Source organism: Myotis lucifugus, unplaced genomic scaffold, assembly GCF_000147115.1.
Source record: "Myotis lucifugus unplaced genomic scaffold, Myoluc2.0 scaffold_106, whole genome shotgun sequence".
NCBI classification, from domain to species: Eukaryota; Metazoa; Chordata; class Mammalia; order Chiroptera; family Vespertilionidae; genus Myotis; species Myotis lucifugus.
In genome coordinates this window covers 1209012-1232093 of record NW_005871154.1, presented here as the reverse complement: position 1 = coordinate 1232093, position 23082 = coordinate 1209012, and the positions used below count along the sequence as shown (strand labels likewise).

Genomic DNA, 23082 nt, shown 5'->3' with positions numbered 1-23082 from the left:
GCCATCAGCCCCTCACCCAGGCTGTCCAGAAACCCCAGTAGGACCCCCCAACCTGAAGGGGTTGTGGCCAGCCTGAAAATGGCCCTCAGCCCCTCACCCAGGCTGGCCAGGCACCCCAGCAGGGACCCCCACCCTGAAGGGGCTGTGGCCAGTCTGAAAATGGCCCTCATCCCCTCACCCAGGCTGGCCAGGCACCCCAGTGGGACCCCCACCCTGATCCTGGACACCCTTCAAGGCAAACCAGCCGGTCCCCACCCATGCACTAGGCCTCTATCCTATATAATAAAAGGGTAATATGAAAATTGACCCTAACAGCAGAGCGACTGGGAATCACTGGTCACTATGACACACACTGACCACCAGGGGGCAGGCGCTCAATGCAGGAGCTGCCCCCTGGTGGTCAGTGTGCTTCCACAGGGGGAGCTCTGCTCAGCCACAAGCCAGGCTGATGGCTGCCAGTACAGCGGTGGTGGTGGGAGCCTCTCCCGCCTCCTCAGCAGCACTAAGGATGTCTGACTGCAGCTAGGCCTGCTCCCCGCTGGCAAGTGGACATACCCCGAGGGCTCCTGGGCTGCCAGAGGGATGTCTGACTGCCAGCTTAGGTCCAATCCCCAGGGAGCGGGCCTAAGCCAGCAGGAGGTCATTCCCCGAGGGGTCCCAGACTGTGAGAGGGCACAGGCTGGGCTGAGGGACCCTCCTGAGTGCACAAATTTTTGTGCACCGGGCCTCTAGTTTTAAAATAAACTGATGAACAATAATAGATCCAGAGACAGAGAAGCATCAAACAGACATCATACTTCAAAGGAAGGCAGGAGATGTGGGGGCGGGGGTATAAAAGATCAACCAAAGGACTTATATGCATGCATATAAGCATAACAAATGCACACAGACACTACGGAGGTGAGGGCATGTGCTCAGGGGGTAGGAGAGGCAAGGGAGAGGTCAGTGGGGGAAAAGGGAGATATATATAATACTATATGTAATACTTTAAACAATAAAGAATTTTAAAAAAATATGGACTCTTCTCATCCCTTAATGTGGTATATCTTCTCATTTCTTTAAGTATTTTTAAATACTTCTCAGTAATATTGATTCATAATCCTTTTAATTCTTCTCATCCTTTCCTTTCATTTCCCTTCCATTCCCTGCTCCACTTTTCCTCCCACCCTCATCTTCTCACTCTGGAAATTTAATATATCTTATCTTTTTCTCATTATCAAAAATTTGTTAAAAATGAGTCTCAATCTGGTAGTGGTGGGGTGGGGTTTTATACCCATTGATGTATTCAGAAGGCTATTTTAATATTGAAATTCATGGTCTTCAGTTATGGGAAAAAATTTTTAAATATGGTTTTAATGATTAATTGCCTTTATTTTCTCTACTCTTTCTAAAACTCTTCTTATTTAAATGTCCAGGCATCCTGAATTAGTTATCTAGTACCATCTTATATTTTATCCGCTATATACTATTCCAGTGATGGCGAACCTATGACACGCGTGTCAGAGGTGACACGCGAACTCATTTTTTTGGTTGATTTTTCTTTGTTAAATGGCATTTAAATATATAAAATAAATATCAAAAATGTAAATCTTTGTTTTACTATGGTTGCAAATATCAAAAAATTTCTATATGTGACATGGCATCAGAATTAAGTTAGGGTTTTTCAAAATGCTGACACACTGAGCTCAAAAAGTTCGCCATCACTGTACTATTCCTTTGCCACTTTTAAATTTTCATATATTCTATCATTTTTTTTCTACATACCCTTCTAGTAATGTTTTATTTCCATTATTATATATGTTTTTCATGTCTAAATCTTTTTCTTATTCTATACCTTTGTGCAGTGTTTGCTTCTATTTTTAAGGATGCAATATCTTCTCATGTTTTTAGAAATATTACTGTTTGTTCTTTATTTAACTCTTCATCTCCCTGAAGAGTCTGTCTCCTCCAAAGAGCCTTTAATGTTGACTGCCAGGAACTGGGGGAAGGGAAAAGGGGGAGCTGTTTTTCAGTGGGTATAAAGTTTCAGCTATGCAAAATGAATAAATTCTAGAGATCTGTTGTACAATACAGTACCTACAGGTAACAATGACATTTTTCACTTTAAAACACATTAGGAAGATAGAACTCATGCTATGTTCTTACCAAAACACACACACACACACACACACACACACACACACACACACACGAAGACAAGGACAGTTTTGAAAGTCATATGTTTAGTACCTTGGTTGTGGTGAGGATAACACCGATTAAACATATATCCAAACTAATCAAGATATATATGTTAAATGTGTACAGTATTTTACATATCAATTATACCTCAATAAAGCTTAAAAAAATCTAATTAGAATTAAATACTTGGTTTTTATTTGTTGTATACTTAGACTTTAGCTCCAAGGTTATATGAGTCATTCTTGCTACATTATATTCAGTGTATAGTGCCTGCAATATGGTTAGTATCAAATAAATACTGGTTGAAGCAATAAATGAAAATATATTTTCAAAATAAGGGCACACAGCAACTATACACACAGAGACACAGAGGCATGCACATGTACATGCTATTGTTTGCTTAATTTCGCTTTGGACCTTTGAAACTTTCATTAATGCTTTCTAAGGCATTTATTTAGTAGCCATTAGTCTGGTGTTTATTTGGGTGGCTGATATTTATTTTCAGCCATCTGGACCTATTTTCACTGATGACTATCTTGCAGTTACTGGACAAGGAGGATTAAATGGCATAATGTACATAAAAGCATTGGTAATCTTTAAAGCACTATAGAAACCCAAGGTATTAGCACTGTATATTGCCTCAAAATGCATAGCAGCAAATTCTAAGCCAAAACAAATCTTCCTTCTCTACTTAGAAATCATAAGATTATATAGCAATTTTAGGAATGAAATTTTCCCACAGGAGTTTTCACCACTGCCTTTTTCAATTGTTTTGCCACACAACCCAGCCTGCTGTAGACACTGCAGAAATGTAAAAATGGAATTGTCAAGCTATAACAGTCTCTTGAGGCTACCATATTAAATGCAGATACATCTTAAAAATGTTTGGCATATCGTCAGAATTCAGATTATATTGTATGAGACCAAAGGTTTATTTGTAAAGGATTTTGGGGAGAGGAAATAATGTTCCCTTCTCAGGCTGAACAAAGGATTGGTACATCCAACAAATGTCTTTTTATTTGCAATATGAGGACATCTGAACACTGAAAACACAGAAACCCCTAGGAAATTTAACATTTACATAGACAGCTTACGGGTAAGCTAATGGCAGTATCATTCACTTTGACATTAATTCAGTCATCCCCTCCTAGGGCCATATCCCAGGCCAAGACTCCGTTTAGCACCGCTCCACACCAGTGTTGTTGCATTTTTACACTCTAATCTTCAAGCATCTCATCGCTCTAGGTCTCACATAACTTGTCCCCACATGCATCCTCACATTTCATGCAAATCTCTAGAACTCTTAGCTTTGATTTTTTTTCTGCATATACGGGGCCCCTCTTCCTATCCAAGGATGTGTTTGAGGACAGAGGAAGAGTCAACTGTATAGAGAAGCAGGTGAGAGCCAAGGAAGAAGCTCATCTGTTCTGAGATTGTAAAAATACTACTTGGCACTTGGCCGGCATGGCTAAGTGGTTAAGCATGGACCTATGAACCAGGAGATCACAGTTTGATTCCCAGTCAGTGCACATGCCTGGGTTGTGGGCCGGATCCCCAGTGTGGGGAGTGCAGGAGACAGCCAATCAATGATTCTCTCTCATCATTGATGTTTCTCTCTCTCTCCCTTTCCCTTCCTCTCTGAAATCAATAAAAATATATTTAAAAAAAATACTACTTGGTTGGTAATGTAAAACTCACTTCTACTCCCACAACTGCTATGGTTGGTAATGTAAAACTCACTTCTACTCCCACAACTGCTATCTCTGATCTCAGGTGATTCCAGGTTTCTCACCAGAAAACTGTAAAAATTTGGTCAGCCAAAATATGGTTTAAAGGTTCTCCAGTTTAAAATGATTTTATTAGATTTTTATTCTGTACCAATCAGGTACTTTTCCAGGGACAGATGATAGAGCAGTCAACAAAATGGATAAAAATCCCTCCCCTCAGGGAGCTTATCTTCTAGCACAGACTAGAGAGGTAATAAACCAAGTGAGTAGGAAAACGACAGCGTATTCGAAGGGAATAAGTGCTGTTGAGAAATGTAAAGTGGGTTGGGAGTGAGAAGTGTGGGTGGCAGTGTATGTTTCAAGTTCAAATACAGTGATCAGGGGAGTTGTACTGGGAAGGTAACATTTGAGTGAAGACTTCAAATAAAGAATTCAGTGGAAGACTGTATCGGGCAAGGGAACAAACAGTAAATGCATAGGCCCCGAGTTGGAAATGGGCCTAGGATTTTTGGAAAACAATAATCACATCACTGTGGCTGGAGTGGGGAGAAGGAAAGAGAAAAGGAGCAATAGGAGGGGGAAGGGAGGCGTGGGGGCCTGTAAGTACTATAAAGAGTGTGGCTTTTACTCTTAATAAAATGGCAAGTCAATTCAATGGATTTCAAGGCAGGAAGAAGGGTCAACTTGTGCATGTAGGTTGCCACTTGAACCTGTGGATGAAAAGAGGCCACATGCTAACCTGACTAGCTCAGGGAAGGCTTGTGTGGCGACCTTGCAAACTCAGAGACCTAAAATAACCACAAAGGATAGTCTGAAATTAAAACTTTTTTTTTAAAGCAGTTTATGGTGGGTAGTCATGTCCTTGACTGGTATCTTCCCTGACAAAGGCCAATCTTTTCCTTAACTGAGCCTACTGTCTTTTCGCAACTACGAGAACGTATCCTTGGAATGTCAGAGTAATTTTCCTTTTTCTGGACCCCTCAAAGCATAGGCACTGCTCTGCTGAGACCACAAATCCCCTCATTGTTATTGAGTTAATTGTTGACTGTTCACTCTCCTGCACCCACTTAAGTAAAAGACGTATGTGTCTATCATTTTAATCTATCCAATCCCAGAGGTTTCCCCACTTTGCTTTCTCCCGCCTCCCTAATCTATCACTAATGGATTTTGTGTAACCCACTGATGTCTCCTCTTTTGATTGAAATGTATAAAACAATGAACAAAACTGCCATTCTCTGCAGCATAATCTCAACCCATTGAGATTCTGCTTCCCGGCAACTGTCCACAGTTTGCCTCAAATAAACTCACAAAACTTCATCACAGGTTTGAATGTTTCTTACGTGAACAAACCAGGTCCAAATAAAACTTTTCAAAATATTCCTTGGGATAGAGCAAATTTTAAATTATAAAGTTAGGCTCCTAATTGAACATTTATTTTATTTTTAAAAATATATTTTATTATCTTCAGAGGGGAAGAAAGAGGGAGACAGAGAAACATCAATGATGATAGAGAATCATTGATCAGCTGCCTCCTGCACGCCCCCTACTGGGGATTGAGCCTGTCGTACCAGAATCAAACCCGGGACTCTTCAGTGTGAAGACTGATGCTCTATCCATTGAGCCAAACCAGCTAGGGCTCACATCTATTTTAGTTTGTTCTTATTTGAGATTGTGAGTGAGTGAGTGAGTGAGTGAGTGTGTGTGTGTGTGTGTGTGTGTGTATGTACGTTTAATTTATGTTTTTGGATATGAAGAGATGAACATCCAAGGTTACTACAATGACAATCTAAAAAGAAGAAAATAAGTAAATGTGATGAAGACAAAAACATAAAAGTTTATTCTAAATAGTAAAATAGCATATTCTTATCAAAATTAAGCATAGAAAAGGATAATTGTTATCACTATTAGAAACCAGTGTTTTGAGATTTTACTGAATGTGATAAATTGAGAAAATGGCATAATTATTATGACTAATGGAGAGAAAGTGACTCAATTATTTTGATAAAATTTTTGGATATCTAGAAAATTCAGCTTCAGGAAATAGCTACAAATATTAAAAAAGGAATTTGAATTATACAAACATGGCATTACTTTTCTCTATACTTGCAATAATTAGCTGTAAATTTAAAATATGCTAACAAAAACTACATAGCACAATAATAATTCAATAAAAATATAAAATCTTAAAATTACCTTTATGGAAGGATGTAAAAATGTGAATAAAATTTTTGGATCAGAATGCCTAATATTACTAAATTTTCAATCCTCTAAAAATTAATATTTGGAAACCTAACTTGATAATTAGAAAAACAATCTTAAAATTTTTATGGGCCAACAATATTTAACAAAAATAAAATTATTGAAATAGGAATAATGTTTTACCAGTTATTAAAGTATATGAGAAAGAGTATAATAAAAACACTATGCTACTGCAAAAACATAAAAGACAAATAAAAAATGGTACCAAAGAGAGAATCTAAAATTATATTTGAGTATATAGAAAATATGTACTGTTAAACATGTAAAATTTAATATATAAAATATTATTGTTATTTCAGTGGGAAAGAATGATTTATTTAGTAAACCTGCAGGCACATTTCAGCATATACTTTAAAGAAAATAATGCTGGAGTTATCACTGTATAAATTTAATTTAAAAATTCTGGTTGCATTAAATGAATAAATGTAAAAAACAAACAATATTTTTCTGGCTTGGAGAAACCTTTTTGATAACAAAAGTAAATTGAGAACTACAAAAGAAGCAAATTTGATTGTTTACATAAATGAAATGATAGAATTTTAATTAATCAGAGTAAAAAAGAAAAACCCACAAAAAAGGGGGGGAATGCGTGTTGATGATTATAAGAACAAGAAGGAACATAAGGAACAAAACAGCTGAGTTATTCATATTGGTTATTTGAGGGAAGGAAAGGAGTGAGGAAGGGTTTGAAGAAATAGATAAGGATAAAATAAAAGAGGTAATGGAAATATGCATTAGCCTAATGTCTACTGCATTAGCATATCATTAAAATATGAATGGGCACTTCCTGGGCCCACTTTTTAATTGTATTGTTTGTTTTTCTAGTGTTCATTTGTATGAATTCTTCATAAATTTTAAATATTAACTGCTTACTGGATGTATCATTGGTGAATATCTTCTGTTTAGTAGGCTGTCTCTTCATTTTATCAATGTCTTGATAAGATAGTAGAAGACAGTAACATTTTAAAGTGTTCTGAACAAATAAACCATTTCTGATCATCATTTACCTTCTTAGTTGGCAAGTCTAACATAAGGTCAAAGTACTGAAGAAACTAAGCCTGTTCTCTTTCCCTTTGAAAGAACCTAAAACCTTTGAAGCAGCACAGGCATGTGTCCAAACATGCTCATGGAATTTCTTGTCTCACCATCTTACTCATCATTTGACTTTTCCTCCTGCAAGTGATTGATTAGTTGAACACTAAGTGTGTGCTCAGGAATTAACTCTGCCCTCTTCCATGGGCTCTTACTTGGCTTCCTTACAGAGCAGCACGTATTTATTGTACTTTTCTAGTCTGCAAGGGCCAAAGAAACCTGTGTTTTACTCAGGCTGACTGGAGTTGGAGAGAACCTTTTTCTACTTTTTCCTCTGTAGTCACAGCCATTCTCAAGGCTGTATAATAGGTTAGGTACTGGAGGCACAAAGATTAATAAACTTTTACCCACACTTCTAGGTGCTCATCTTCCATTGGAAGAGAGGAAGAGGAAAACACAAACCTGTAAGTGAAAAGTCACTGTGGCTTTAAGGGATCTCTGGAAGTCCTACTAGAGCTCAGGACATCTTTAAAACTGTGGAGGAATGTTTTACATGGTGAACTTGGGTTTAATTTGTGAAAAACAGGGAGGTCATCCTAAGGAGAAGGTCGTGTGGGTGATACTGTGAACCAGGTATCTCTGGGGAATTAGGAGAATTTTGATGTAAGAAAGGTGAAGGCTTGGACATGGTAGGAGAGGCGTAGAAGTGTATCAGTTCAGATACTTAGGTGGCATGCACTGGCACAGATTTACACTTTGGTTATAGATTTCAGCTCTTTTAATTGCACACATATTAATAGTTGCATAAATATTTTAAATCTCACCTCTGAGTATAATGGGAAATCATTGTCAAGTTTGGCCATATGTTGAATCACCATGTATGTCAAATTTGAAATTTGAATATGAAAGAAAAAGGGAGTGAACTAAGAATATTATGCAGAAGGATTAAATAATTAAATTAGTTTTTTTTAAGAAAAATAACTCTCAGGAAAATGGAGAAGATGGATGGAGGGAGAAAGATAGGATGAATTTTTAATCCATGCCCAGCAGTTCAATTTGGCAAAGTAGAGAAGAAAAAAAACTTTATTAGAAAGATGAATATTTACACACAAACAGTATACTCCTTACTAAATTTAGCATACTCCCTTAGTTTAGAAAAAAAATTAATCACTCAGGACTGACTAAAGAGGCATTGCAAATGTACTGTAGTTCCAATTACTTTGAACATTATGTTCCAGGATGCTAAAATCACAAAACACTTCTTTGTTCTTGGTCTCCTTTCCACTAATAAACACAACACTCAAACCTGCCCCCCTAACTTCAACCTACACCCCTAGAATTGTCTGATCCAATAACCCAATTGGAGCCTTAAAACCTTAGGAGAAATGAAAAGAAAGTGGAGTTTATGTGCAAACCATGACTACTGCTGAATAAATATTCAAATCATAAGTTCTAATATGTTGTGTAAGTTGAGCCCATAGTCACATATAAATAAATAATCTAGGTCAGGGGTCAACAAACATTTTTGAAAAGGACCAGATAGTAAATATTTTAGGATTTATCAAACATATGGTCTCTGTTCCAACTTCTACTCACTTTTACCATTATAGCCCAAAGGCAGTCATAGATATTTTACAATAAAACTTTATTTTTTAAAAAAAGGGAGTGAGCTGGAGTTGGCCTATGAGCCATAGCTTATCAGCACTGCTTTTAGAATGATTTATCATAATGTCCTCCAACTTAGAGAAACATGTATGTAAGACATTCACGCCATCAAATCATACTAGTCTTCCAGAAACAATGAAAGAACAAATGAATTTCACCTGGTTTCACCACAGAACAATATTCTGTGTTTGCCTTTGTTTCTTCACAGATGTTTGATCATTCTTCTAAAGTAACTTTTATGTTTTCTCTTTCCTGAAACCTAAATTTTATCGTTGTGTTTTCAGGGAAAATAATAATGCAGATTGACTAATCTGTCTCATCACTGAATTTTTCTGATTGATAGAATGTTGGATTGCTTCAGGTTTTATTTGTCTTACTTTAAAAAAAGAAATCTCTCTTTCAGAATCATCTTTAATTAATATTTTCCTTTATTAAGGATTGTCTATTTTAGTAATATATATTGATATTTTATGCTATAAGGATCTAATTTATTATTGAAATGAAGGATTATAAAAAATGTAGTTGACCATAGTGTTTAAAATACAGGCTATCTTCCAATGCTTTCTCTGCCATTTGCTGCCTGTGTAATCTTGAGTAATTAAGTTGTCCTTTTGTGCCTCTGTTTCCTCAGCAATAAAATGAGGTTATAATAACAGCTTTCAGATAGAATTGCTATAGAAAACTCAATGAATTAATACATAAAAACCCACCATTTAGGTGCTTGATACACAAAGAAAATAATACCTATTATTAACATCATCCATTTGTTTTTACATTTTATCTAAACAAATATTAGAAGTACAATCACTCTTAAAGCTACCGGAAGCCTTTGAGATGCAACACCTCTAAAACACAAACCCCAGTCCTAGAAGAGGCCCTTAATGTCATCTGTGGGTGTCATCCCTCACACAGGAAACCTTCTCTGTCCAATACCATCCAGGCCCTTGGTTCTTCTTCTGGGCATTTCCACTTGTCAGATCCGTAGCACCATTCAAAGCAACTGGTTTCACTTAAATTTCAGCAGCACATCTGGTGAGCATGGTGACACTGATGAGAGAAGTAATGTCTCGGAGCTTCATGGTCTTCACTGGTAAGTTCAAGTTAATATTATCTATGTGTTTCAGAAGGGACTTGTGAGAAACAGAATATATCTTATTCTTCACATTTTATCAGGAGAGTTTCAGAGATTTCCACTCTCCAGGAGGTGAAAGCATGAAAAGAAAACACATAACTTTTCTCCACTATTTACCTCCCTCACCTCCCAGGAATGAGTGACTTATCTGTCTGGTGACACCAGAGAGTTGAGCATGTGTGACTCAGCTTCTACTTTAACAGAGCAGTCTGCCCTCTGAACCTAAGATTTTTCCTATTGTCATTCTGAAAGCCATCTTTGAAAGCAGGAAAGTCCTGCTGTTGCCCAGCCCTACCTATCACTCTGGGGTTGGAGACAGCATTTGGGTCACAGATCAAAGACTTTGATTAGTGGCTATGTATTAATCTCCTTGACTCACTTTTTCTATTGTGTTTTGTGCCTGTGCGTTTTAAATTTGAGAACAAGGCTGTTTAATCAACCTTTAAAACCCTAACAACATAATGGCCTGGGTTGACTTCTGGGTTCTTTGTTCTGTTCCATTGGTCTATATGTCTGTTCCTGTGCCAGTGCCAGGCAGTTTTGAGAACAGTGGCTTTGTAATATAGTTTGATATCTGGTATTGTGACCCTCCAAGTTTGTTCTTTCTGAGGATTGCTGTGGCTATTTGGGGTCTTTTTTTGATTCCAAATGAATTTTTAGAGAGTTTGTTCTAGGTCTGTGAAATATGCCATTGGTATTTTACTGGGGATTGCATTGAATCTATAGATTGATTTGGGTAGTATGGACATTTTAATGATGTTGATTCTACCAATCCATGAACACTGTATATTCTTCCATTTGTTTATGTCTTCCTCTATTTCTTTTTCCAATGTCCTGTAGTTTTCTGAATACAGGTCTTTTACCTCCTTAGTTAAGTTTATTCCTAGGTATCTTAATTTTTTGGTGCAATGGTAAATGGGTAAATGTTTTTTTAGTTTCTCTTTCTGTGAGTTCATTTTGGTGTCTAAAAATGCTATATATTTCTGGGTGTTAATTTTATATCCTGCTACATTGCTGAATTCATTCTTAAGACTAGTAGTTTTTTGATGGAGTCTTTAGGGTTTTCTATATACAATATCATGTTTCCTGTGAATAATGACAGTTTTACTTCTTCTTTTCCAAAGCCTTTGGATGCCTTTTATTTCTTCTTCTTGTCTGATCGCTATGGCTAGCACTTCCAGTATTATGTCGAACAGGAGTGATGAGAATGGGCATCCCTGTCTTGTTCCTGCTCTTAGGGGAAATAGTTTTAGTTTTTGACCATTGAGTATGATATTGGCTGTAGATTTGTCATATATGGCTTTTATTATGTTGAGGTATGATCCCTCTATTCCCACTTTGCTGAGATTTTTTTTTTATCAAGAAAGGGTGTTGGATTTTGGCAAATGCTTTTTCTGCATCAATTGATATGGTTATGTGATTTTTGTTTCTCAATTTGTTTATGTGATGTATCATGTTTATTGATTTGCAGATATTGTACCAGCCTTGCATCCCTAAAATAAATCCGACTTGGTCATGGTGTATGATCTTTCTAATGTAATGCTGGACTTGATTTGCTAGAAAGGAGGCAAGAGCATAGAGTGGAGTCAAGACAGTCTCTTTAATGAATGGTGTTGGGAAAATTGGATAGATAACATGCAAAAAATAAATAAAACTAGAACACTAATTTACATGATACACAAAAATAAACTCAAAATGGATAAAGGACTTATATGTAAGATGGGAAACCATAAAAAGTATTAGAAGAATCCACAGGCAACAAAATATCAGACATATGTTGTAATAATATCTTTACTGATACAGCTCCTAAGACAATGAAAACTACGGAGAAAATAAACAAATAGGACTACATCAAAATGAAAAGCTTCTGCACAGCAAAAGAAACCACTGACAAAACAACAAGAGAGCCCACTGAATGGGAGAACATATTTGCCAATGCTATCTCTGGTAAGGGTTTAATGTCCAAAATTTATAGGGAACTCATACACTTAACAAAAGGAAGGTAAATAATCCAGTAAAAACAATGGACAAAGGATCTAAATAGATACTTTTCAAAAGAGGACATAAGGAAGGACAAGAGACATGAAAACATGCTCAAAGTCACGAATCATCTGAGAGATGCAAATCAAAATGACAATGAGGTACCATTTCACACCTGTCAGAATGGCTATCATCAACAAATCGACAAATGACAAGTGCTAGTGAGGATGTGGAAAAAAAGAAACCCTTGTGCACTGCTGTTGGGAATAAAGACAGGTGCAGCCACTATGGAAAATAGTATGGAGTTACCTCAAAAAATTAAAAATGGAACTCCCATTTGACCCAGTAATCCCACTTCATGAATATATCCCAAGAAATCAGAAACACCAATTAGAGAAGATATATGCACCCCTATGTTCATAGCAGCACAATTTATAATAGCTAGGATTTGGAAACAGCCTAAGTGCCCATCAGCAGGTGAGTGGATTAAAAAATAGTGGTACATCTACACAGTGGAATACTATACTGCTGTAAAAAGAAAGAACTCTTACCATTTGCAACAGCATGGATGGAACTGGAGAGCATTATGCCAAGTGAAATAAGCCAGTTGAAGAAAGTTAAATATCACATGATCTCACTCAGTTGTGGAATATAATGAACAAAAATAGATCCAGAGACACAGAAGCATCAAACAGACTGTTGAACTTCAGAGGGAAGACAGGGTAGGGTGGGGGGTGGTAAGAGATCAATCAAAGGACTTGTATGCATGCACATATGCAAAACCAATGGACACAGACAGTAGGGGGTGAAGTCATGTGCTCAGGGGGTGGGAGCAGCCAGGGAGAGGTCAATGGGGGAAAAAGAAGGCATATGTAATACTTTAAATAATAAAAAATTTAAATTAAAAAAGAACACCTAACAACAATGAGAATTCATTACAATATCGATATGACAGTACAGGTACAAATGTTAAATTTGTTATTTTAAGAATATTTCTTCATTATAGTATATCCAGACCTTCTTTTTCTCCCCATTGTTTATAACAGATGAAGTAAAATAAAGTAAAAATAATATATGAAAACACATATTAACAGTGCAGTTTTCTTGGTTCTCCAATCTCTACTGACAACTTCTCAACTTCTCAACCTACCGCCTCCTCACCTCCTGCAACACACACACACACACACACACACACACACACCCTCCCTTCTTGCCTCCAAATTTACAAAGAAAAGACAGACTATCAAGTGAGTTTCCCATTTAAAAACTTTTAAACATATCCACCTTCACCCCTGGTATATTTTTTTTGGTTCCAATTCTGGAGTTGACTTCCTCAGCTTGTTCCCTCCACATATGCTTTGCCACCCATTCCCCACATTTGGGGAGAGGGATTATACTGTTAATTGTACCCTCTCACTTAATAAATTTTTTTATCCTACCTGGATCCTAAAATTAAACAACCAATTAATAAACCTCTGTGGCTGGCCTCTACTTGCAATATACAGATCCTATGAGTCGTTAAAGAAAAATGTGAAGAAAATAACTAAAAGACAAAGTTTGGCATTGTTCAAAATGCCATAAATAAAATTAAAATTAAATGACAAGAGGAAAAATATTTGTTACACATGTCAATGAACTACTTTTTTAAAGTTATAAAGTGCTTTTATGAAAATCAGCAATTTTCATCTGGTGTGCAACAAGAATTTTTTTAATATATATTTTTATTGATTTCAGAGAGGAAGGGAGACAGAGAGAGATAAAGATAGAAACATCAATGATGAGAGAGAATCATCAGCTGCCTCCTGCACAACCCCTACTGGGGATTGAGCCCACAACCCAGGCATATGCCTTGACTGGGAATCGAACTGTGACCTCCTGGCTCCTAGATCACTGCTCAACTGCTGAGCCACACCAGCCAGGCTGCCACAAGAATTTTTAAAATATGCAATACCTGACTGTTTAGTCATGGGCACTGACCTCTTTTCCCTTAGGTTGTCAAATAAAAAAAAATGACAACAGCCAACACAACAATAACCATCCAGTGTGAATGAATCAAAATTATACCTATTTTTGTCAGATGGGCAAAATATATATTTTTTGGTGTGCCGCAGAATTTTAGTAATTAATTTATGTATGTCATGAGATGAAAAAGGTTGAAAATCACTGAGGGAAATCACTAAGAAAAATAACCAGAAAAAATGTACTAAATGCATGATTTGGTGGCTTGTAAAAAATATAAATATATATCACTTATTGACATATGAAAGACATATAATTTCAATCATGAATGAAGAACTACAAATTACAAAATGATGCCAATTTCACCTGTAAGATTAGCAAATGCCAAATAATCTAATAATACTCTGTGTTAATACAGATGTGGAAGTATAGATGCTTTTCATTTTATAACTTTGTTCCCCATTTAAATTATTTCTTTATTATCATAAATTACATTTTTGGAAAAAAATAAAATATTATGTTAAGAAATCTTTCTCTTGACCTGATTTTAACTCAAGATAAAGTTTTATCATTCTCTATCCCTTATTAGACTGATGTCACAAAACAGTGGCTTTAATGCCATGAGTTCATTTCTACCTGTACTCACCTATTAGCTACTTTATCCTGAATCTGCTTTTATTTCTCCATGCAGCCATCTCTTGCTAAATCATTAATTACTTCCAGTTCAACAAATGCAAAGACCTGTTCAGTATTATTTCCACTTACTCGCCTAGAATCATTTGACAGTGGTGGTCTCATCTTTAATCACGCTCTCCCATTGGCTGGATGACAGGGCACTCTCTGAGTTTTCCTTCTATAGCTCCAGATTTGCCTCTCCCTCTCTTCTTTTCATAGTTAATCTTTTCTCCAACCATTAAGTATTGAGGTTCCTCAAAGCTAAGTTCTTCAACTTTCTCTTTTAATTCTACACACCTATGTCTTCCCTTAGTACATCTGAAATACCAAGATAACTCATTAATTTTTATTTACAGCCTATATATCTCTTTTGAGCTCCAGATTCAGATATTTTCCTACTTTATTTTTATATTTAAAGTGCACATTAGGTCAACTTATCCAAAACTGATCTTATATCTCCTGTCTACCTCATACATTATTTCCCCCCAATTGTCTTCATTTCACTAAAGGTACCATCATTCATGCTGTTACACAGCATAAGAAACTAGGAGTCATCCTTGATTTTTCCCCTCCTCCTCCACAGTATCCAACATATCAGCAGCTCCTACATTTATTTTTTCAACTTAAGTTATACATAATATACAATAAGTTGAACATATTTAATGTATACATTTTGACGAGTTTGAATAAACCCCTAATATATCTCCACAAACAAGGTAATAAGCATATTTTCATTAATAAGTAGTTCTTGGTCTGCCACCTTTTCATCACCCACCATGTCTTACCAGGGGTCCTCAAACTTTTTAAATAGGGGGCCAGTTCACTGTCCCTCAGACCGTTGGAGGGCCGGACTATAGTTTAAAAAAAAACTATGAACAAATTCCTATGCACACTGCACACATCTTATTTTGAAGTAAAAAAACAAAACGGGAACAAATACAATATTTGTATTTGCATGTGGCCCGCGGGACGTAGTTTGCGGACCTCTGTTAGTCAATAGCATAATTTTTGTTAGGGACACTGATACCCTGTATCTGCCTTAACTCTTCTATCCATAATCCACATCCCAGAATTATCTTTTGGAAATTCACAGCTATCATATTTTAGCCCCCCAAAATAAATTCTTACCCAATAATGGAATAAGTATCAAAATACTGCAAGGCTGAAATATTGTCTCCTAGGCCCCTCTCCAAATTTTTCACCCATGCTCTCCTTACTCTGTGCTCAACCCATATGGTTCAGAAAATTTTGCATATCATTCTAGGCATATATATCTAAACAGCTGCCATTTTATAGAATGAACATTATGCGAGTAGTCTGTTCTTCCCAACTCACGGTAGATAAGCAATAAGACAATTCCAGGCACAATGGGCATGGTTTGGCTGACTTATTTGCATTATGAATTCGTTACAAAAATCTCAACAATTTTCAAGGCATTTACTAAGCTCATTTAATTTTCAAAATATAACCTAACACAGAAAGAACAAACAAAAATAAAAGTAAACTGAGCTTATCCTAAGTGTGAGAACATTTATGTTGCTAAAAATCATCTCATTTATGAATATATATCCTTTTCTCATAGCTTGACTTCTAGATTCTAAGAAACATCCATCCAAGTGAAATTGGGGGTGGGGATAAGAAACAGGCATGGTCTTTCCCAGTCAGTCATTCACCCTCTTTGAGTCTCAATTTTTTCCCCTATAAAATGGGGATATTAATATCAAGCTCAAAGTCATCTAAAACTTGATATACCAAGTATTCTCAGAGCATTTAATTAGTATTTTTCTGTCTCTGTCTCTCCTCGCTTTCTCTCCTTTCATTTCCTCTCATCTCCTCTCATCATCACCTATTCTTACTTCCTCCCTTACTCTCATTCCCTCCCTCCTTGTCTCGCCACATATATAAGAATTCAAGAAAATAACTTTGTTTTACATAACAATTAAATGACACTGAGTGGCCCCATGGAACACAAGTATACTTGTTTTCAAATTGCTTTAATTTGAAATAAATACTCTGGCACTATACAACAATAAAGACTAATGTCTACTTCTGGTTAATAGCTACAATCATTGTTTTACTAGAACAATTATTTGTAATTCTACCCACAAATATATTCATTACAGTAAGCTCTTTTCCATTCCATTTTGAGAAATATTGATGTAGCGTGACCTCCTACTAAGAAATACCAGGTATAAGTCCCAAGTATATTTGAATTTAAGTATATTTTCTCTTATGGCATGGTAACAATCATCAAATTAAAGAACAGAGAATCTTCATTCAAATAGATAAACAGTTTCAGTTAATCTTAGACAAGAAAAAGTGATCTTTACCTAGTTAATTTGCTAAAAATCGGTCCTTGTTTCCAAGTTCATATTTAAGTCTACAGTTCATAAATAATATATCTCAAATAACATTTTCTGAAGTCAATAACTAAAACACTGTATCCATTCTAAAAAAAATAAGTCCCTTTAGAAATGTCATTTTTGTTTAGATTATTGATCCCATCCTGTTGGCAGAGCCAAAGTGGTTAGCAAGACTATTTCAGGGACCTGGAACCGACACTTTTATTGGCAGTGAGACAGCAGATTACCCAGATCTCAAATGAGAAGACACAGTGGCCAGGTCTACATCACTCTAACATTCTACTGACGTGCAGCACAGATGGTGAGATATGTTGATGGATGAGGTTGTCTTAAGCAGTAGAGTTATCTTAGTCTGGCCAAACATTTTAGTTGAATGACCTATTAAAATTGGCTGTGCCAAGGCCACTGGAGAGATTTATAAGTAACTAAATTCGTTAAATGTCAGATTCTCTAAACATTTATGAATATATATTCTTTTCTCATAGCTTGACTTCTAGTTTCTAAGAAAGATCCATCCAAGTGAAATTGAGGGTGGGGAAAGAAACACAAGTATAGAGTGGGAAAGGAGGAAGTATAGGGATTGGGAGAATATATGAAACAAAATGATCTCAAAATACTAAGAGGAATTTTTAAGGGGGAACATTAGTTTAAAAAGGCTAACTTAAATTTGAATTATGTAGGATAGTTTCCTTATACATCAGGATCTATGAAGAACTGAAAATTTGCTAACAGTTTATAACTTCTCCCCTATATTTATTCTGTAGGAGACAAGCTAATAGAAAAAAGCATTGGATTAAGGGTCATGGTAATTGGGTTCTTGTATAACCTTCACCAGGGCATCCAAACTTTTGGAGTACCAGTTTTCTCGACTTATAAAATGAGAGTGAGTAGATGGTCTAAATTCTCTCTTACAACTATTAAATTTGCTTTTCAGCTCACTACCCCAGACCTCCAATTTTATGATCAGGGATATTTTAAACTTACTGAGAAGCAGTAAAACACAATGCTAAGTACTCAGTCTCTAGAGTTACACAGACTTATTTTAATTTTATCTTTATCACATACATGTATATGGCCTTCATATCATTATTACTCAGTATTTATTGAGTTTTGAGGTCGTCTATAAAATGGAGATAATAGTACTCAACATGCAAGCTGTTCTTAGATTTATTTTAATTGCACTTATTACCTTTTATTTAACTTGTTGTCTGTAATGTCCATAGAATAGTGATTGTTGTCTGTTTTAGTCACTGTTGTCTCCCAGTATCTTAACACAGAGTAAAGGCACTCAATATTTGTCAAATGAATAATTAAACAAAACAATGCATATAAAGTTCTGAGCATAATACTGGGCATATAGCATTTGATAAATGATCCTATAAATGGTTTTATTAATACCCAGAGTGTCACTTCACTATTAAGAAGCAAGAATGAAAGAAATAAAAATGCTTCAAAGAGAAGATGAAGGGGACTGAAGACCATACTGTTGTTTCCAATTATTTGAAAGAGTATCATATGTTACTTTCCAAAAAAATAATATGATCCAATGGGTGGAGACTTCAAGGAGTTATTTATTAATTCAGAGTAAGGAAGACTTTTCTAAAAAATTGCTCAAAGATGAAATGAACTGGTGCTCAAGTCAATGTTCAATTCTTATCAGCCAATCAATGACTGTATTAATAAATCTAATTAAAGGTTATCAAACTATCACCTTATGCATTAAATAATTTGAAGAGAAGTTGTTATAAATAGCATATACAGAATAAATTTTAAAAACATAGGAAATACTGAATTATTTCCTTATTGTGCTGTTGACAATAAAAAAACAGATGGAAAATAACAAATAAAGTATCAATCAATTTTCTTTGTGTACATGCAATCAAAAAACATTTAGTCATTGACAAATTAGGGCTAAAAACAAATGCTGTTGATTTGTCTTATTGATGTCGGCCAAAAAGCAGATAGGGGGCACAAAATCCCTTATTCCCTATCAGAAAGGCAGGATTGTTTAAGGCCAGCTTTTTCTTTCCTGTTCTTTTACCCCAGTTGCAACACTGCAATTTGGAATTTAAAAATCTTGGCAGTGGAAATGTCCTGGTTGTATGGAACTAACTGGTGCATCACTCTTGCCAACTGGGAATGATTTTAGATAAAAATGCATGACACTGATGAAAAAGGAATCTCACTCAATATCACTTTTATGAAGGATAGTAGCCTCACATTAAAATAGTGCCATCAATCTACTGCCATCAGGTCAGACAGAAAAGAATTAGGTACATAAAGTGGCAATCATAAAATATAGCCAAACAGGAGCTATGTCTGATCACAGAAGGTCATTTAAGCATCTGGAAAAACAAAGGAACCATGTTGTTTTTTATGTGATTTGTTTTGGAGAGAGAGAGAGAGAAGAGAGAGAAGAGAGAGAAGAGAGAGAGAGAAGAGAGGAGAGAGAAGAGAGAAGAGAGAAGAGAGAAAAGAGAGAAGAAGAGAGAAGAGAGAAGAGAGAAGTGAGAGAAGAGAGTGCAACGTCAATTGGCTGCCTCCTCCAAGCCTCCTACTGAGGATCAAGCCCAATACTGCAAAGTTGAGCTTGTGCCCTGACTGGTAACCGAACCAGCAACCTTCCTTTCAGTGCACAGGATGACACCCAACCAACTAAGCCACACCAGCCAGGGCCATGTTTTTGTTTTATTATTTTTAAATGAGCTATCAAAAATTAATCACAAGTGAGTTGGGTTTCTATTTTGGACAGTCATATTGAGGAAGATGCAGTGGTTCTGACGGTTTTCAATAATCTTTAAATTGGTCACCTGCTGAGAAAAGATATGTGATCACATGATAACTTTTCCAAGGTACAGTGGGGCCTTGACTTACGAGTGTCCCGACTAAGGAGTTTTTTAAGATACCAGCTGTCTCTCGGCCAATTTTTTGCATTGAGTTGATAGAGTAATTTGAGTTAACCAGCTCCTTAACGAGCTCGGTCTCGGAACAAATTAAACTCGTAAGTCAAGGCCCCACTGTATAGAACAGTGAACTGCACTCACACATTCAAGCTATGGTGTCATCTGACTGATGGGAATAGTTAATTTTATGTGAAAACTTGCCTGGGCCATGAGGTGTCCAGACATTTATTTGGCCAAACATTATTCTGGGTGTGTCTATGAGGGTGTTTCTAGATGATATTAACATTTGTATTCATAAACTGAATGATGCAGATTTTTCTCCCTAATGTGAGTGGGCCTCATCCAACCAATGGAGGATCTGAATGAAACAAAAAAGCTAAGTCAGAGGGAACTCTGCCTGTGTGCCCACATGAATTAGGACCTTGGTCTTTTCTGTTCTTCACACTTGAACTGAAACATTGTCTCTGCTGGTCTCAGGGCTGCCAGCTTTTGGACCAGAACTACAATATCGTCTCACCTGGGTCTTGTGATATATATACTAGCACTCACACTATCATTTCTGTTTCTCTGAAGAACCCTAATACACTGGTTCAACATCAGCAGGGAATGAACTGAGTTGTGCCAATCAAGTGGGTTATCCAGACAATTAAAGTCAATCCTATAGAAGTTAATCTTTTAGAAACTTGTCTGGTAGCAATGTGGGCAACCGGGCAATGTAATAACACTTTTGTTATATAAAATAATGAGCCAATTTTCCAATGCTTCTAAATATTAGTTATGTAAGCAATTCCTTGCTTTCAAACCCCAAATTCTATGATTCTATCATTATAAAACAAGCTTATGTAGCCATTCTCAAAATCAATTTCAAAAGCAACAGCAAAAAGTTTCAAATGTGTTTACTTCCCAAGGGAACTATGCAAGCATTTAGGAATCCATCTCGTTTCCTACAGTCACTTTCTGGAGGACTTACGTACTCATCTTCTTTATGTTTATTCCCGTTATCCTCATTCATCAGCACATGACCTATCTACTTACTTTCCATGATTATTTCCAGGCTCTGGTGTTTTATATTTAAACTCTATTTCTACTACACAGATTAAGCTTCCAAAGCAACTATCCTTGTGGACCTGAAGATAAACTTTGATGCTGCCAAATTCCTGGTATTACCTCCGTGTGAATTTTCTTATTGTCACTCACCTTCCCAGAAGCAGAAATTCTCCAGCTAGACCCAGGCGCCTCATGGCCATCAACAGTCCTCGCACGGTCATGCCCTCACAGAAGCAGGCTACAACCCGGGCCTTGGGCAAGTGGCTCCTGAGCTTCTTCAGCAGCTTATCGAAGCTCTGCTCCCCCGCGTTGCTGTAGATTTTGTAAGAGTGAGCAATGCAAATCCCTTCCTTGGCTGACATATCTTTGAAAGCTTCCATTCCACTTTCTCCGTAGTTGCCTGTGTGAAGACAGATAAGCAGAGGGGTAGTGAAATGGGAGTGTTGGGTTCATTGGTACAATTAGAAGGCAGATGTGCTGGGAGGTTGAAGGTTCTTCGTAGTCTTGGATTTGTAACCTGAAGACCTGAATGAGTTTTTGCTCTTTTACTGACTTGCTCATTTGGAGCAATTTACAATAAAACTACATTATATATATTCATTGAACTTTTTCTAAATCCTCACTCAAGGATATGCTTTTATTGATTTAAGAGGTAGAGAGAGATGTGTGTGTGTGTGTGTGTGTGTGTGAGAGAGAGAGAGAGAGAGAGAGAGAGAGAGAGAGAGAGAGATGTATGTGAGAGAAACATCAGTTAGTTGCCTCCTGTATGCGCCCTGAGTGGGGATCGAACCCACAGTCTGGGTATGTGCCTGACCAGAATTTGAACCTGAAACCTTTTATTTTTTTATTTTTAAAAAAATATATTTTATTGATTTTTTGACAGACAGCAAGGGAGAGGGATAGAGAGTTAGAAACATCGATCAGCTGCCTCCTGAACACCTCCTACTGGGGATGTGCCCGCAACCAAGGTACATGCCCTTGACTGGAATCGAACCTGGGACCTTTCAGTCCACAGGCCGAAGTTTTATCCACTGAGCCAAACCAGTTAGGGCTCACCTGAAACCTTTTAGTGTAAAGGACAATGTTCCAACCAACTGAGTCATTGAACTTTTAAAAAATTTTCACTGAGATAGAGAATAATATTAAAAGCACAATTCAGCTACCCTTTGATACAAAAAAAGCTTATATTCTAGTGTAAGATGATGAGATAGATTTATCTATTTTTTCTTCTATATTACTTCCCTTTGCTTTTCATTTATGACCATATCACCCCACTGATTAGTGTATGTATACACACACACACACACACACACACACACACACACATACTGAGTGGCCAGATTATTATGACTATCCCATCAGAACTTCGTTGGGCCACCTTTTGCCTTCAATACTGCAGCGATTCTTCTTGGCATTGACTCCACGAGATGTTGAAAGGTGATGCAAGGAATCTGACACCATGCCTGATGAATAGTACTGTCCAGTTCTGTGAGATTTGATGGTTGTGGAACCAGCTGCCTGATGGCTCTTTTAACTTTGTCCCACTAATGCTCAATTGGATTGAGATCTGGCGATTGTGAGGGCCACCTAAGCAAGGTAAAGTCTCCCTCATGTTCTTGAAACCACTCCTGCACAATACGAGCACCATGGCATGGCGCATTGTCTTGTTGGAAGAAGTCATTTCCGTTGGGATACGCCATCAACATGATAGGATGAACTTGATCAGCAATGATACTTAGGTATGTTGTGCTATTCAGACGTTTATAATGATCTGGCCCTCTAGCAACTTCAGCAGGAAATTATAGCTAATTTGCCTACAGATGTCAGGTGGTCATAATAATCTGGCCACTCAGTGTATATATATTATAGATGATGTACAAATATCTTATGGTGTATTATATTTTAGATTATGCATATTTTATTAATAATCATGAGAATTTGTGGTTTTTGTCCCAACTGAAAAATTCAGATCCTTGAGATTTTAGTAATGTCATAGTTAAATGTATAAGCTTATGAAACGCATTTAAAGTTTCATTCTATATAACCATAGGAAAGTTAGCTATATTAGGGAATAACTGAAAATTTCTGAAAAATGTAGGGGCTAAGGATTGTTGGCAGTCTTTTAAAATTAACAGAAAATGGGGATCAATATTGACTATCGA

General features: G+C 36.6%; 1 protein-coding gene across 1 annotated transcript in view; it reads right to left on the bottom strand.

The window, feature by feature from the left end:
• The window catches only part of GRM5 (glutamate metabotropic receptor 5), a gene marked incomplete at its 5' end in the record, with an annotated part of 280548 nt that extends 259224 nt beyond the window's left edge, over positions 1 to 21324 (bottom strand). Inside the window, 1 exon segment of the mRNA XM_023757379.1 lies at positions 21071 to 21324. Within this exon segment, the coding sequence (XP_023613147.1) occupies positions 21071 to 21324 (254 nt within the window).
• Positions 21325 to 23082: the final 1758 nt, after the last annotated feature.